The sequence below is a fragment of the Coloeus monedula genome (assembly GCF_965178545.1).
Source record: "Coloeus monedula genome assembly, chromosome: 17".
NCBI lineage: Eukaryota > Metazoa > Chordata > Aves > Passeriformes > Corvidae > Coloeus > Coloeus monedula.
The window spans coordinates 15307498-15320523 of NC_138797.1; the positions used below are offsets into that span (position 1 = coordinate 15307498).

The 13026-nt window shown below is 46.8% G+C and overlaps 1 protein-coding gene across 2 annotated transcripts in view; it reads left to right on the forward strand.

Moving 5' to 3' along the window:
• Nucleotides 1-13026, forward strand: part of NFATC2 (nuclear factor of activated T cells 2) — a gene marked incomplete at both ends in the record, with an annotated part of 72574 nt that overhangs the window by 28303 nt on the left and 31245 nt on the right. For both annotated transcript variants that reach the window (XM_082292575.1, XM_082292576.1), the window contains one exon: nt 4271-4411. In XM_082292575.1, the coding sequence (XP_082148701.1) occupies nt 4271-4411 (141 nt within the window). The remainder of the gene's footprint in view (nt 1-4270; nt 4412-13026) is intronic.

Here is a 13026-nt window from a genome sequence, read left to right on the forward strand (position 1 = left end):
GCTGGAAATTTGCTTTATTTACTTGATTCCTAAGTCTTCCACTGCTCCATACTCCTTCCAGGAGGTGAATTATCCCATCCCTCTGATCAGAAATTTGCTCATCTCTAGGGTGTCTTGCTGATGTCTCCCTGGTTGCTGGAGATGTCTCCTGCCCTTGGTCCTCCCATGGCTCTCCAGCCTTTGCCTCTCCTCCCACTGCAGAGCTCAGGATGCTTCAGGGAGTGGTGGAGGAGATCAAAGTCTCTCACGACATTAATGAGTTGGAGAAGTGTTGAGCACAGCAGCTCTGCTCCTATCAACCCTACCACAGGCAGCTCGTGGTAAATAAACCCAGTGTGACAGCAGGAATGAAATATTTACTTTGGCTCATTGAGGTTTGCACTGAGGTGGAAGAATTAATCCCATAACAAATTACACCTCTGCTATTGCTTCCAGGGGTCAGGGGTTTTTTAGCAGCAGACATCCAGCTCTATCTGCTCTTCTCAAACCCAACAGGAATCAGTGGCTGCTGGATGAAAAGCCTTTGGGGGTTTGGAGAGACATGTCAGGGGTGATGAGTCCCAGCTCAAAGTTGGGATGACCTGGGGCTGCTCTGGGCAGGGTAAGGACAGGGCTGTCCAAAGAGGGATCTGAATATTTGTTCTGGTGAGGCCACTGCACTAGGGTGTAAGCTGTGACCCCATCCCTCTTAAACAGCCACATTTTTTGGTTTACTTGGCTTGTGAGTCAATCAGAGGTAGCAGTGGCTTTGTCCTCACTAAGCTGCTCGTGAGCCTCAGTCCTGCTCCTCCTGATCAGATGTCTCTGACATCTCATTGTCAGCATGGGGACAACAGGGAACCTGTATCTGGAGTCAGTGCTGCAGGTGTTGGAGAGAGTGTGGAGGGGCTTCACTCTAGCAGGAATTCATCACAGAATTACAGAATGTCTTGGCTTGGAAGGGACCCTAAAGCCCATCCAGTGCCACCCCGTGCCATGGGCAGGGGCACCTTCCACTGTCCCAGGCTGCTCCAGCTGAGATTGTCCCTTGTCACCTCCCAGCAGCAATGGGTGACACTCTCATGGGGGAGATTGGGAGCTGCAACAGACTTCTCCAGGTAATCAGTTTTATCAAAATACCCCTTTTCCCCCTAAAAGCCAAATCTCTCCACTGCAAAAGGAGAGTTATCAATACTGTGGGCAGGTGAGGAAGCAAGAGCCACTTTTGCCTGCCTTGGCACAGTTCCTCGAGGTCAGCCTGCAGCCCGTGCATCCCATGGGAAGTGTTCAGCCTGCTGGCCCAGAGATTTAGGCCATCTTCACCTTTTGTCCAGCTGCTGGCATGGGGAGGGGGCTGAAGGCTGGAGCCCTGACAAACATGGGCTGCAGGGGAGCCTGGGTGGGCTGTGGGCAGCAGGGGCTGCTCCCTGCAGGCTGAGCTCACTGGAGGTGCTGCAGGGCTCTCAGACAGTGGCTCCCTTTCTGTCTGTGTCACTGCATGCATTGTATTTCTTGGCACCACCAATCCATGACATCTTGATTTGCAAACAGTCAAATAAAATAGAAAAATAATGTCCCCTGTTAATAGGTTGACACACTGCTTCAGGCCAAGCCTGAGTATTTCTATAGCATTTGCTTTGCTGCCTTATGTCAGTAACTGTTGCTATTGAAAGTAAACACCCCAACTGGTTAAATCAACAGTGTTTTGTTTATTCAAAGCTCATAAACTCCAGTAGCTGTAGGTCACTTTATGAAGTGCCAGCCCCTGGGGGAAGAGAAGGAATAGTGTGAAATTATTGCATGCAGTCCACCCATCATGAGCCTTAGAGGAAGGGGATTTATTAGCAATTAATATTTCTTGCAGAGGAAAAAAAAATAATCCTATTGAGGCAGCTCCACACTGAACCTTGAACCTCTGTACTGGTGGAAATGGGGAAGGGGGTGAAGCCTTCTTACAGGCTTGGGTGAAAAAAGGAGACTTTGGAAAATGAAAAGTAGCTGGGTTTTTATTATTAGGAAAGGATTTCAAAGCACCCAAAGGGAGGAGAAGAATTCAGGGGAAACAGGGCAGGGGAAATGCTTTAGTGTGGTATCTGCACTGGGGAGCTCAGCTGGAACTGAGCTGAGATGAACTCAGATGGGATTATTCTGCAGCCCATCTCAGGCAGGTGAGGTTTGCACACCTCCACCTGGCTCAGGGCAAGCACAGTTTTGGAGATGCCCAAAGTCATGCCAGGTGCAGCAGCTCCAAATGTAATTGAGATGAGTCAGAGTCACTTCCAGGCTAAAATTTGTCCTTCCTCACCCTGAAAAAGCCTTGGGAACCACTGATCTATGGGATGGCGGGTACCAAGCTCTCTATGAACACAATGAAGTTGGAAAGAGACATAAGTTAATCTGGAATTTGGATGAGTTAGGATGCTTTGGAAGTGAAATTTGGTGATTGAATAGGAATAAAGAGTGTCCAGGGCAATGCTTAAATATTTAAATGTTTTCTCAACTGTTGCAGACATGCTTTTTAATGATTTCTATTTACTCTTCAGCTTTTGAGGTTACAGATCTGTCTTTGTGATAAATCCAATTATGAACTCATCAAAAACGTTAGTATTTTGGGAAAGAAATTAATCTTACAGCCATGTGAAAGAAATTATCAACTTCTTTGCAAGTAATCTGAATATATATTCTTAACTGGCAGTATATTAGCCCAGATGTTGTTATATACTTGAAAAGAACAATGAGTCCTAAGGTAATTCTAAATAGATTTCAAAAACGCCTCTCAAACGGCATGAGAAAGTTCCAGCTATTGAATTACCTCTATTCTTTCATAAGAGCAAAGTCTCTGTCTCGTGACTGAAGGGTTCAGCAGAGCTAGAAAAGTTGCTATGAAAGGCTTACTGCTTGAGTTTTCTCACCAAATATTCCGACATTTTCTCCAGGTGACGAGAGAATTTCGCCTTTGCGAGGGTTGCAGAGCTGTAGAGCAGTGCCAGGTCAGGTCACAGACAGCCCAGCCTCGCCTGTGTGTGAGTCAGGGCCAGCCCTGAACATACAGGATCACATTTCCTCACTCTTGGCTCAGCAGCCAACGGTGTTCAGTGAAGACACAAGTGCTCAGGGTCTCTGTCAGGGAGAGCTAAAATCCAGCCAAGGCAGCTGGGAAAGAGATGAGCAGGATCCTCTGGAGGCCTTTCCAGTTGGGCTGGATGAATCTGGAGGAGTTTGAGTGCAGGTCATGAACTCGCAGTTCACCAGCCCCAAGCTGCTGCCCACCTGGTCTGGTCACAGGGAAGCTCCTGATGTTTTCCAGCTGTCTGTGTTGTAGGGAACAGTTCTCACATCTTCACTTTCTTCAGCTCCCGCTGCTTGATAGCAGTTGGGATGGCTCTGCAGGGATGGTGACCAGGGTTCTCCAAAGCTTTTCTCACCATGCAAGTGGCTGTTTCAATGGGATCAGAGGAAAGTAGGTGGAGAGATGGTGCTGTCCTGGTTTTCTGGCTGGGGAAAGAGAGAATAACTTGCTAAAGTCACGCTCTAAATTCGTGGCCAAGAACAGTAAAGACCTTAGAAAGCCTTGATGACGTCCGTGTCCATCTGGATCCCACCCTACCTTTTCTTCCCTTGCCTTTTATAATCAGACTCAGTCTGTGACACAGGGCCCTGCTCCTCAGATGTTCAGGCTTCTGCAGAACATGCTTGGAAAAACCCTGGGCTGCGGCAGTCCCAGTGTGACCCCTCGTGATGGCAGCTGGGGCTTCGTGGCTGCCCCTCCTGTGAGCCCAAGGCTCGGTGCCCACACATGGAGATGGAGCTGTTGTTGGCAACCCCCCTGTGCCAGGCCCTGTCCTGTGGGAGGCAGTGGGATTTTGGAGAAGAGGCTCTGGGGTTTTTTTTCCCCTCTGAAGGAATTCTGTTATTCAGTGGAATCCTCTGTGCAGGTGGAATTTTTGGGCTCTAGGGCTGTAGTGTGCCTGCACTTGAAAATTTGGCCGTTTTCTTGGAAACCGGCATGGGCAAGTTTCAGCCCATTCATCCAAGCTGTCCTTTCTCAAGGACAAGGAGCAGGGCCAGCACAGCTGAACCACTGCAGCCAACTCCTGAATGTTTCCAAATAAAATGCCTTGAGTAAGTTTATTTTTCCTTCTCAGACCTAAATTTAGCACCCTGGAGAAGCTGCTTTGGCGGTCAGCAGATGGTAACGATGACAAGATCGATCTGTGGATAGTTCTGGGAAGATTTGGAAAGTCCTGGTAAAACAGAGTTGGTTTCATTCATGTTTGCAATTTGTCCACAGCCCAAAGGTCTGCTCATGAGCTTCCAATGGTTGAAAGACAAGACATCGACAGCTGCCTGGTCTATGGAGGACAACAGATGATCCTCACTGGACAGAATTTCACAGCAGAGTCCAAAGTGGTGTTCACAGAAAAAACATCAGGTAAGGCAGGTTTTTCCTAACTTTACATAGTGGGATAAGGCAGATCTGTAGTGTCAAATCTCATAAAATTTGTGCTCATGATTACTCGAGTGAGTAATCCTGTTCATTTAGGTAAAACCATGTGAGTAAAATTAGACTTGAGAGCAACTGTTTGTGTTGTTGCTTCAAAAGAATCCAGGCACTGGGAATCAGCAGGGACAGGATCTGTTATCAGAGAAAGGAGATGAGCACTACATGTTCCTCTGTGCTTGTTCAATCTCATGTTTAGTGAATGCTATTGTAGAATTCATCACTGAAATGAACATTTTTTTATTGATGTGAACTACAGGCAAAGATTGTGTTTTCTTCCCTTTAGTAGTCTGTGGAGAAAAAACATACGTAATACATCTTTTTATATCAAATTATTTTTATACATGTAATGAGAGATGAGAATACATCACTTCTCCTTCCATATTTTTTATTGTAGACTTTGTGTTCCCCTTGTGCTGTTAAGAAAGCCTGTTGCTTGGAAGTTTTCTGTCGGTGAACTGAGGTAGAGGCATCTCAAGTGATATATCCAGTGACTTGCAAGGGATTTAGGAGATTGCATTGCCCTAGTGAACAGCATGTGCATGATCTATGGGGTAGTGCCATCGGGAAAAAGTGAGAATCAAGCCAGAAATGAATGTACATTCATGAACGTACATGAGCACCAGCTGGTGATGTGGGGGAAAACATTCTGTGGGTCCCAGTTCCCTCCCACACCAGCAGCAAGCCAGGCTGATTTTGCAGGTATGAAAGGCTCTGAAGAGCTGTGGAGGTTCAGATGAGCTTGTTGCAGTCAGAGGAATTCTTCTGGCACGCTCTGTTTCCTTTCAAGCCCATGTATTAATTCCTTCCCCCTGTGCTGCCACTGTTCCACCATGTCAGCGTTTTGAGAGGGTACACAGGAACATCTTGGCAGCCTGCAGTGCTACCTGTCCCAAGAATGTTTTGCAGTAACTACAGGAGATGATCCATTCAAAGGAGGTAGCTCTTAATGCCATTTCGAGGAAACATCCCAAATGCCCTGCCCCTCTTTCCATATAAGAGCAGAGAAGGCTCTGGCTGGACGAGATGTTAGAAAGTAAAAAGAACAACAATATTTTCCACACTAAATCTAAAGCTTTTCTGTGCTGCTGGGGAAACTGCAGGGATTTTTTCCTCTTTTTTTACCTCCTGGTATGGGGGAGACAGGATTTATCCCAGCAGCAGTGCCCAGTCTGGAGCAGGGATTTGCTTGCTGGTGTTCCATATCCTGCCTCCCCCCCAGCCCTTGGCCTCTGCAGGCAGTCTCACTCTGCTGGACTCTGAAAAAATGACTGGCAGAAGGAGAATTCAGAGGATGGGAGGTCCAGGTTCAAATCCTTGGGCTGAATCAGAAGTCTGTGTGGTTTGCAGTGGGTTATCTGGGGGACTCTGTGCCGAGCTGGTTCTCTGTGTGTCCATGTGCTGTTCCATAATGCAGCAGCACCTCTGCCAGAGGTGCCCTGGAGTGCTTTTAAATGAAGATTGCTTTATTTAATAGATGTATCTAAAGAAGCTGAGCTGGATACACAGATCATGCATGGCTGAGTGCAGCAAACTGAGAATTGCTTTGTGCCTGGGTTGTCAGAGGTTGATGAGTGTCCCAGCTCACCTGAAAATCAGGATCCTGTGTGCCTGGCACTTTCAGCTTCCCTCATTAGGCACTGTAGACAATTTTAAGGATCTCTACGATGTCTGTTTGTAGTTGCCATTGCCTCGGGCTGCGTGAGCCCAGAGCAAGGAGCCCCAGCTGTGCAGCCCCGGGTGTCAGTTCGAGCAGTGCCTGGGTGGAAGGAGGAGCAGCTCACCCACAGCTCCTCTGCCCTGCACAGCCCGTGCAGAAAGTGCTGATGAGCTGCTCAGGGGCAGAGTAAGCCACAGCCACCACCCTGGGGGTGGATAGCAGCACAGCTCTGCCTGACCCCAACTGCAGCAGGCTGTGTCTCTTCCAGAGCGCGCCGCTGCCCCGCAGCCTGTGAAAGAATCACACCTTTGTCAAGGCAGGAAGATGCAGCAAGCTCGCAGGGGAAGCTTGGTTTGCTTAGAGTTTCATTTTAACAGCTCACAAGCCTTGTCTGTGCTAGCAAGGGGTGCTGGATTTCCCACTTCTGCCACCAGTTTTAGCTGTGCTGGTAACAAGAAGGGTGAGAGCAGCAGTGTAGGTAACCATCCCACAGCTTTTGGCACGCCGTGCTCCACACAGCTCCTTGGCTTGTGTGTCCAGTGTTTTTAGGTGAGAGTAGCAAGGCTGTTTTTTCCCCAAGAACCTTTGTGCAAGTATCTTTGTGCAGCTAGATCTTTTCCTTTTATTGTTCCATAGACTCCAAACTCTGGGTGTCCCTTGGATCTGGGTGAAGCGGGTGCTGGGAAGGCATCAGTCACGTGCTTTGCAAAACTGAGGAAGCTGCTGTTGAGGATCACAATTGTACATTAGGTTTCATCCCTCAGAGGAACACTCAGAACCTCTTTCCATTTCCTCTGGATATTGTAGACAATTCTTCACCCACCATTAGCAACGCAGAGGAACATGGAACTGGTCACATTTGTGACAAAAATACGTGTCTCCATGAGCAGTAATGAGCAGGTTTTATTTGTCTTTTCATAGAGCTGCAGATATGTATATTTTTCCATAGCAATACCTGGAAAATAAGGACAGTTCCCTGAATTGTGGCGGGATGTCAGTGTGAAATGAGTGTCCTGTGGCACGCGAGCCGCAGGGAGCTCGCTGGGGACAGGGCTGGGACAGTGTCAGCTTCGGCTCACGGCAGGAAATGGCAGCAGGAAACGGAGTGAAGGGGCTGGAGCTCAGTGCTCTGAGGGGATAAAGTGCTTGTGTTTGAAATGCTGATGCCTAAATAGCATTATGTTTCTGAATGCTAAAATTTATCAACATGCAGGCCTTAGAGTTTTGAGTTCTTTCTGAGGTTCTCTCTTTCTGATGCAAGATCATAAAATGTAGCTGCTGTGAGCCAGGGGAACTTATGAATTCCCTAATCCCAGCACACAAAAGCAGAGTTTGGCTGAAGGAGTTTGAAGATCTGAACTTGGAGACACGTAACTGAGCCCAGCTAAATTAAAGTAGGTCAGGGGAAGCAACTATACTGGACTGTATTCTCTTAGTTTTGATCTGGAAGAGAGAGCTTGAAAAGCAGTCTTGGAGCTATCAAGGACTTGCAATATGGTGAAGGTCAAGGGTGTTAGTGCTTGGTTGGGGCCCAGATCTTGCAGTGCAGTTAAAAAAGAAAAGATTTGGAATTCCCCCTTTTATTTATTTTAATTGTCATGTAGTAATTTGCAAGTCAGATGCTGGGTGCATTGTGTTTACTCCCATTTGTGTACTGGTTACTGCTGCTCTGCTGTCAGTGATAGAGGCAGTTCGTGTTTCTCTGGGAGAAAAGTGCAAATGGACTGTGATTTCCCCTGCCAAACTCTTCTGGTGGCCACATGGACATCGTGAATCATCGCTAGGACAATGTGGGTGGTGGAGGAACAACCCAAACACAACGTCCATCCTTGGAGTGGCTCCACCATAAATCTCCCGGCTGCACCAGGCAGGCTAAGGAGAGGAGGTGCTGCTGTGCCCTTTGAACTGCTGCAGCTGCCAGGGCCCCCAAGTGTGGATGGTCACAGCCCCTGTGACAAAATAAATCTGTCCAGCTCTAGAGTCCAGCAGTGGTGCTTGAACACGCTTGGATGTGTCGTGGCTGCAGGAGAGCTCAGCCCAAGGCAGGATCAGGCTGTGGTGTTCGGTGTGGGGGTGCTGGTGTTGAGGCTTTTGTCTGCACAGTGCCCGAAATGCTGCACCCCACAAGCCATGGAATGTGTGCTGGGGGAGTGCAGCCCCCAGGAGCCATGCAGCCCCCAGGAGCCGTGCAGCCCCCAGGAGCCGTGCAGCCCCCAGGAGCCATGCAGCCCAGTGCTCCATAGGGCACCGGGTCGGCGTTAGGGCAGCTTTAATGGGGTGGAAGGTGGCTGGTGTGTTGGTTTGATGATAGGATCGTGCTCGTTGTGGCACAGGTGAAAGGAAATTTCAGCATTGTCTTAAGCAGTGTTCCCCTTTTCTGCTGTGTCAGTTCCTCACTGTGCTCCAAACAGGGAGCTCAATCCCTCTTTGTAGTCTGACAGTTTCATGAACGATCCAGAAATTCCTGGGGAGTGCAGAAAATAGCAACTATTTTCAGCAGTTAACTCTGTGAACTTAATAATGCAACAGTAATGATGCAATTTTCTCAGGCAAATTCAAGATAAAATGGACAAAAAGCTTTTTAAAAAACTTTCAGTGTTTTCCCAGGTTCATTCAAAAGAGATGTTTGCTACTTGAACAAATAAACAGCTTCAGATATTGAATGTGAGGGCTGAGCTCCAGTCACTTACTGGTTTTCTAAATTAATGAACTTAAAGTTTGAAGAACTGAGAGGAATGGGACTTATCTTAGGGCTAGGTCATAACTCAGTCACAGATGCCATTCACCACTGAGCATGAATTAAGTGTAGGTTTAAAAGGCATCTTATCCTGATACAAAATCCCAGAATCTGGGGAAAAAAACTACTGTTTGGATTTTTTAATGGGAAAGGACAGGAAAAAGAGCACAAATATCTAGGAATAGTTGCAGAGTTAGCAAAGCTGAAAGTGGTACTGTAATCTTAAATGGTTCCGTTTGTTTGCAATACGTGAGGTTGTACAGAAAGTGCATGAAATGAATTGGTTACCTTGCTATTTTCCTGCTAGTTTTCACAGAGCACATTCCCTGCTCTGTGCAGGCTGTGGCTGGGGGCCAGCATGTAAAGCTGGATGCAAATCCCCTCCTCCCTGAACCTGCAGAAGGCTGGGAGGAGAGGGGGGAATCAGTCAGAGCTGCCTCCGGGAGGCCCACCTGGATTCTGCATCAGCTGGAGGTGCTCGCCTTGCAGGGCCACCTCTCCTCCCGTGTGCCCCAGGGCAGGGCAGCAGCAAAGGGAGCTCAGGGCCTGCCTGGGCATCCCCCTCCAAAGAGGTGTCACTGGTGGGGAGATCTGGGAGGTTTTGGTCTCGTGGAGTGTCTGTTTTGTGTGTTCTGTCTACACGAAGCAGGAAGGTGTGTCAGCGGGTCCCACCATGTGTGAACACTGAGGAATAACAAGTATTCTTCAGGAGGATTGGTTTGCCTGGTTCTGCTGTGCAGATTAGAAAGTTTCAGGGTAAATGGGGCCCGTTCTGCTTCTCCTTGTTGCTGTAGCTGCTGACAGCCAGCAAACCTTTCTCCCCAGAGGTTTGTTTCCCCCTGGCTGGAATGCGCTGCGTGCCCCAGGTGTTCTTGTAATCCCACGGGGCAATCTGACCGGGAATCCCAGAAAAACACTGCAAAACAGGAAAAAATCTAAGGCTCACACACAGAAAAATGCAGAAGAGAGTGGCTGCAGAAACGGAGTTGCCATAGCTGTTACAGACTCAGCGAGACAGGGTGGAATCCAGTGTTTTGGAAGGTTTCCCCGTATGACACAAGATTTTGGAATTTTACAGCTGGTAAATCCTTATTAAACAGGCAGCCACTACTGGCCTGGATTCCCTGGCTCACTGTTCACTACGGGGGCGCCTGATGGAAGTGTGCCTGGTCCTGATTATTCAGCTTAATTGTTTAGGGAGAATATTAAAAAATAATAATAATTCTTGGCGTAAACAAAAGGCAGAGAGACAAGCTCCCATCACCTGTTGACAGAAAATTGATCATGAAGAAAGCTGGCATGGGGAGTGGAATTCCCTGTTCTCCCACTTAGTCATCGCATCCTGGTGTGACTCATTTTATTACATGGAGGTTCCCAGTGGTTTTATTTTGAGAGAAGCTTTTGTTTAATAATTTATACACACACACACAAACACACTTATAATCTTAAAAAAACAACAAATGTATTCTGATGAATTGGCATAAGGAATCATTTGGAAGAGCTCTGGAATGAAATACTGTTCCTGCTGCTTCACTGTTCAACTACTGTATTTATGTTTTATTTTAATGTGAATTGAATTCCTCAACAATAGATGGGGAGAAATCTCCTCTAGACTTGTTCTCACTGTGCAAAATGTCAGATTTGGGGCTGGGCTGGCTGGTGGATGACTAATCCATTGCCCTTTTACCTCCTAGACCTTGTATCTTTGGCCTTGGTGACTCAAACTTCTGTCCTCAGTGCAGTGAAGGCACTGGCCTCTGCTCATGACAAACAGAGCTCCATTAACTGCAGTGTGCAGTCTTGCTTCAGAAAGAAAAAGAAATCCATGAAAATGAAGCTCAGGAAAAAACTCTATAGTTCCACTTTCCGTGAGTTTTAAATACATTCATGCTGCGTTTAAAGTTTGAAAATCATTTTGAAGTAAGAACTTAGAATGAGGCAACTGCTCAGGACCAGATGCTGAGCAACCTTGTGCTGACTTGCACAAGTAACTTCCCAGCTGAAATCAGAATTTGTCCCTGAATTTGTCTGGAATTTGTCCAGAGCAGCAGAGATTCTGAGTGAGCATTCCCCATAAGGTTTCTGCTTCCCAGAGTGGTTTTGCCCTGCTGAAAACCATTCATTGCTCTCCCTTTGTTCTTGGGGTGGCTCTAAAAGCCCCTGTCTGTTTTCCAGAGATGTCTGTCATCTACTGATAAAAGCTGACAGAGATAACTGTTGTGCTTTTCTGGAAGACCTTCCAAGAAACACAATGAATGGGGACAATTCACTGCAGGCCCAGAGGGACTGTGCAGAAATGTGCAGTCAGGGCCCTGCCCCTCTGGTCACCAGGCTCGGTTTCTCTGGGGAACCAGCATGGTTTGCTGCCTGGCAGGAAGGTAACAGGTTGTTCATTAAGTAATTTGTGTAATGCTTGACTGAAAAGCAATGTACATTTGCAGGCCTAAAATCACGTGCAAGCGTGGAATCCCGTACAGGATCAGCACAATTGTATATTTAGTCTTCAGCTGCAGAGAACTGCAAAGAGCATTTCCTGAGCCTCTCAGTCCATCAGTCATGCTTGTTCAAATAAAGCAGTAGGTTTGTTTCTCTGCTAGTTACTGACCCCAAAGTCATGAGTAAGGGATCCTGAATAATGTGTAAAGGCTGTAACTGGTTCAGAAAACCTTTAATTGGCTAATTAAAAAAAGTCCTATGAGGGGCTGCGGAGAATCACCCAAAATGTTCCTAATGCAGACTGACGTTTTGATTTCCCCCAGTTTGAAGCAAGACTTTTGGTATGATCGCAGTTGGAGTTAGAAAGGGTAGAATTACTTTCTTCCAACAACTCATTCATTCCTCCAAAGAGTGCTGACACAATCAGATCTCTCATCGGGGTTTAATGCTACGTCTCATAGCCCTGAAGCAGCACAAAAATCTCTATTTCCTGAACATTTCACTGACCTGTGGTGTTAAAGACTTGCCAATGAAGACAAACCATTAAATGAGCAGGGAACCACAACAGTAAAAATACTGCATGAGGCAGCCATGGCTGGTAAGACCTCAGGGTCTAAATCCAAGAATATTTTATCATCTTGAGTGCAACTGCTGCCCTTTGCAGAGGCAGGGATTGAATTCCCTGTGGTGAAGGTACTGTTCAAAAGGCACCACACACGTGGGCCTGGCACTGGATTCCCGAGTGATCTTCTGCAGTTTTTGTACTCTCCATTGTTGGAGCAGTTTAATTATGTGCAATAAGCAGCTATCTGCATTTGTAGACTTTAGATTAAATTATTAATCAAGCTGGGGTTTAATCTTCTCGGTTTCCAGGCAGGAGCTGTTTGTCCCATTTGTGGCATGACAGAATTACAGGGTAATGAAGGCCAGAAGGGATCTCTGGAGGGTTGAGCACAACCTCCTGCTCAAAGCCAAACCCATTTCTGTTGCCCGGGCACCACCTGGGTTCCAGGGAAGGGCCTTTGGTGTGACAAGTTTTGTACTGGGGCTGTGCTCTGCTGTCACATCAGCATCAGGATTTTTAGTACATCCTTACAATAAGAATCCCACTTTTGTTGAGGACTTTCTCCAATCATCCACTTTCCTTTCCTCCTAAAAAAATTTGCATTTATGCACATTCTAAAGATGATAATCATGTGTTGACAGTTTGGTGCAGGTTTTCTCTGTTCAAAATTTCCTGAAATCATCCTGAGACTTCTCAGTTTATTCCTCCTGCTCTCCATTAGCTGCCAGAGTGTGCATAATCAAAAGTTTTCTTTTTGTTACCAGGAAAAAGAATAGGTTAAAGTAGAGAGAGACTTCTGAATGCAATTGTATTTCTCATTTTCCTCACAGCCTCCCTCATCCCTCTGCCAAAAGCTCCCCATAATGTGCATATCCAGAGCGGTTAAAGGAAAAGCAAATATTGATTGTCTCGAGCTAAAGTGAAGCCATGAGGCAGATGGAGCCACATCATCATATTTGAGCATAAAGGTCAGGGAGTGAACTGCAGAGTGGTTAAATTCAGCAGGACTTCAGTGCTCAAAGAACAGGGATTGCTGCTGCTGACAGATTTGTTAGAAACCTGTTTAGCTGCCACAAATATGAAATCTATCCAAACAGAAGCCTCTATCATTGTTGGAATGATAACCCCAAATACATTCATTTCTTGTT